The sequence below is a fragment of the Melanerpes formicivorus genome, unplaced genomic scaffold (genome assembly GCF_026170545.1).
Source record: "Melanerpes formicivorus ecotype bairdi unplaced genomic scaffold, bMelFor1.0.p_v2 SCAF_126, whole genome shotgun sequence".
NCBI classification, from domain to species: domain Eukaryota; kingdom Metazoa; phylum Chordata; class Aves; order Piciformes; family Picidae; genus Melanerpes; species Melanerpes formicivorus.
The window spans coordinates 1,018,358-1,021,187 of NW_027142478.1; the positions used below are offsets into that span (position 1 = coordinate 1,018,358).

Consider the following 2,830-nt stretch of genomic DNA (forward strand, 5'->3'; position numbering starts at 1 on the left):
CTGTTGGTCACTTTCTGCTCTGACTCCAGAGGAATCTTCCTGGCAATGCTTGGTCCCTTCTGCATTTGAAGCTGTGATGAACTCTGCCATGGGTTGGTAGTGATGGGACTGAGCTGATGCATTCCTCATGCATCTCAGGGAAGGAGGTTACAATGAGGCTGAGAGAAGTGTGCCCTAACTTGTCACTGCCTTTCCCTCCTTGCACAGGTCTCCATGGCCAGAGGCAGCAGATGGCCAACAGCAGCTCCATCACCCACTTCCTCCTCTTGCCATTCCCAGGCACAAGGCAGCTGCAGCTCCTGCACTTCTGCCTCTTCCTGGCCATCTACCTGGCTGCCCTGCTGGGCAATGGCCTCATCATCACCACCATAGCCTGGGACCACCACCTCCACACCCCAATGTACTTCTTCCTCCTCAACCTCGCCCTCCTTGACCTGGGTGCCATCTCCACTACTGTGCCAAAATCCATGTCCAATTCCCTGTGGGACACCAGGGACATCTCCTATGAAGGATGTGCTGCACAAGTCTTTTTAATCCTATTTTTCCTTTCAGCAGAGTATTTTCTCCTCACCACCATGTCCTACGATCGCTACGTTGCCATCTGCAGACCCCTGCACTATGAGACCCTCCTGGGCAGCAGAGTTTGTCTCCACCTGACAGCAGCTGTCTGGGCCTTTGGAGCTCTCAATGCTGTGCTGCACACAGCCAATACATTTTCCCTGCCCCTCTGCCAGGGAAATGCTGTGGCTCAGTTCTTCTGTGAAATCCCCCAGATCCTCAAACTCTCCTGCTCCACATCCTACCTCAGGGAAATTTGGCTTCTTGTGGCCAGTGCCTGTTTATCATTTGCCTGTTTTGTGTTCCTTGTGCTGTCCTATGTGCAGATCTTCAGGGCAGTGCTGAGGATCCCCTCTCAGCAGGGACGCCACAAAGCCTTTGCCACCTGCCTCCCTCACCTGGCTGTGGTCTCCCTCTTTCTCAGCACTGCCATCTTTGCAGCCCTGAAGCCCTCCTCCATCTCCTCTCCATCCCTGAACCTGGTGGTATCAGTTCTGTACTCAGTGGTGCCTCCAGCAGTCAACCCTCTCATCTACAGCCTGAGGAACCAGGAGCTCAAGGCTGCCCTCAGCCAACTGATCCCTGGATGCTCTCAGAAGCAATAAACTCTTTTGTCTTCTCCTGCAGAGCAGTTCTGATGTCACTCAGTGCAGGCCCAGCCTGGCTGCTCGAGTTCTGGCTGCTGTTGGTGCTGTTCCCTTTGTCAGACCATTTCTGGTTCCTTTTTGGTCTGTTTGATGTGACCCAGAGACTGTGTATGTGAGGAGCTGTGCTCCCTGTGTGTGCTGAACATAATAAAGGACCCTGCAGGGAGTTGTTTCTCTGAGTTCCTTCCTCCAAGGCTTCTGTGGAGCTGCAGGGCAGTGCCTGTGTGCAGAGGTGGAGGGGCAGAGTCCCAGGACAGCAGCAGTGCCAGGGAGTCGCAGAGCTTGGGCTGTCCTCAGCTGCCCTTTCTGCCCTTCCACTTTCTCCTCCTGAGCCTCTGTGCTGGGGCAAGGCCTGAGTGCTCTGGCAGCTTGGGCACTGTGCTGCTGTGTGGCAGTGCTGGGACTGCAGGCAGGGACAGGCCAGGGCTCCTTGTGGGACAGAGCTGTGCTCCAGAGCAGCACTGCCATCAGAACAGGAGGTCTCCTCATGTCTTCACAGCCCAACCCCCTTCCATTACAGACTGCTCCTACTCAGAGTCCAAACTGGATACCCTGAGCCCTTCCTAGTATAGACTCAGTCTAAACATGGTTCCTTTCACCCCTCCCAGTAGAGATCTGGCCTCGTGCCAGTACAAGCTGGATCATATTGTCTTCTTCCTCTATAGTCTGGGTCCCATCCCAGCACAGAATCTATCCCCTGGCTCCATTCCCAGTACCATCTGCATCCATCCCAGTGCAAACTGCACACCCTCATGCCCTCCCAGTACAGTCTGGGCCCTGTCCCAGTCTGAACAGGATCCCTTTCATCCCTCCAAATGTTCTTTGGGCCTTGTCTCAGTAAAACCTTAATCCCCTTATGCACTCCCAGTACAGACAGGACTGTGTAAAAGTCACAACTCCATACCCTAATCACACCAGAGTCCAGTCTGGGTCATCTCCTATTTCAAACTGGCTCCCATTAACATCACCAAGTTCAGTCCCAGCCCTGTCCCAGTACAAACTGATTCCACTCATCCCATCCTGTGCTGTTTAAAATTTTTATCAGTGCTATAGACAGAGGGATGGAGACACCATCAGCAAGTGTGCAGGTGGCACCAAGCTGAGTGGTGCTGTTGATATGCCAGAGGGACAGGATGGCATCCAGAGGGCCCTGGACAAGCTGGAGAGGTGGTGCCCAGGTGACCCTCATGAGGTTTACCAAGAGCAAGAGCAGGGTCCTGCAGCAAATGCCTGCAGGGACAGGGACAGAGGTAATGGCATCAAAATAAAGCAGAGCAGATTTGGATTGGATGTGAAGAAGTTTTTTATCATGAGGGTGGTGGAACACTGCAACAGGTTGCCCAAGGAGGTGGTTGCAGCTCTTTCTCTGCAGATATTCAAAGTCAGGCTGGACAGGACTATGGGCAACCTGATCTAGTTGAGGATGTCCTTTGTTGACTGCAGGAGGTTGTACTGGATGACTTTTGGAGGTCCCTTTCAACCCAAACCATTCTATGATTCTATGATCCCATGATCCCAATACAGATTGGGCCTCAATGAAGTACAACTGGATCCCCTCACCCCCTCTCAGCACCACCTGGATCTCTTCCAGTGCAAAATGGATGCAGGATAGACTGAACTCCCTC

General features: G+C 53.1%; 1 protein-coding gene across 1 annotated transcript; it reads left to right on the forward strand.

The window, feature by feature from the left end:
* Positions 1–230: 230 nt before the first annotated feature.
* Positions 231–1,163, forward strand: LOC137456485 (olfactory receptor 14A16-like). The gene has a single exon (XM_068167952.1). It carries the CDS (start codon positions 231–233, stop codon positions 1,161–1,163), a length of 933 nt encoding a protein of 310 aa, XP_068024053.1.
* The last annotated feature ends 1,667 nt before the right edge of the window (positions 1,164–2,830 follow it).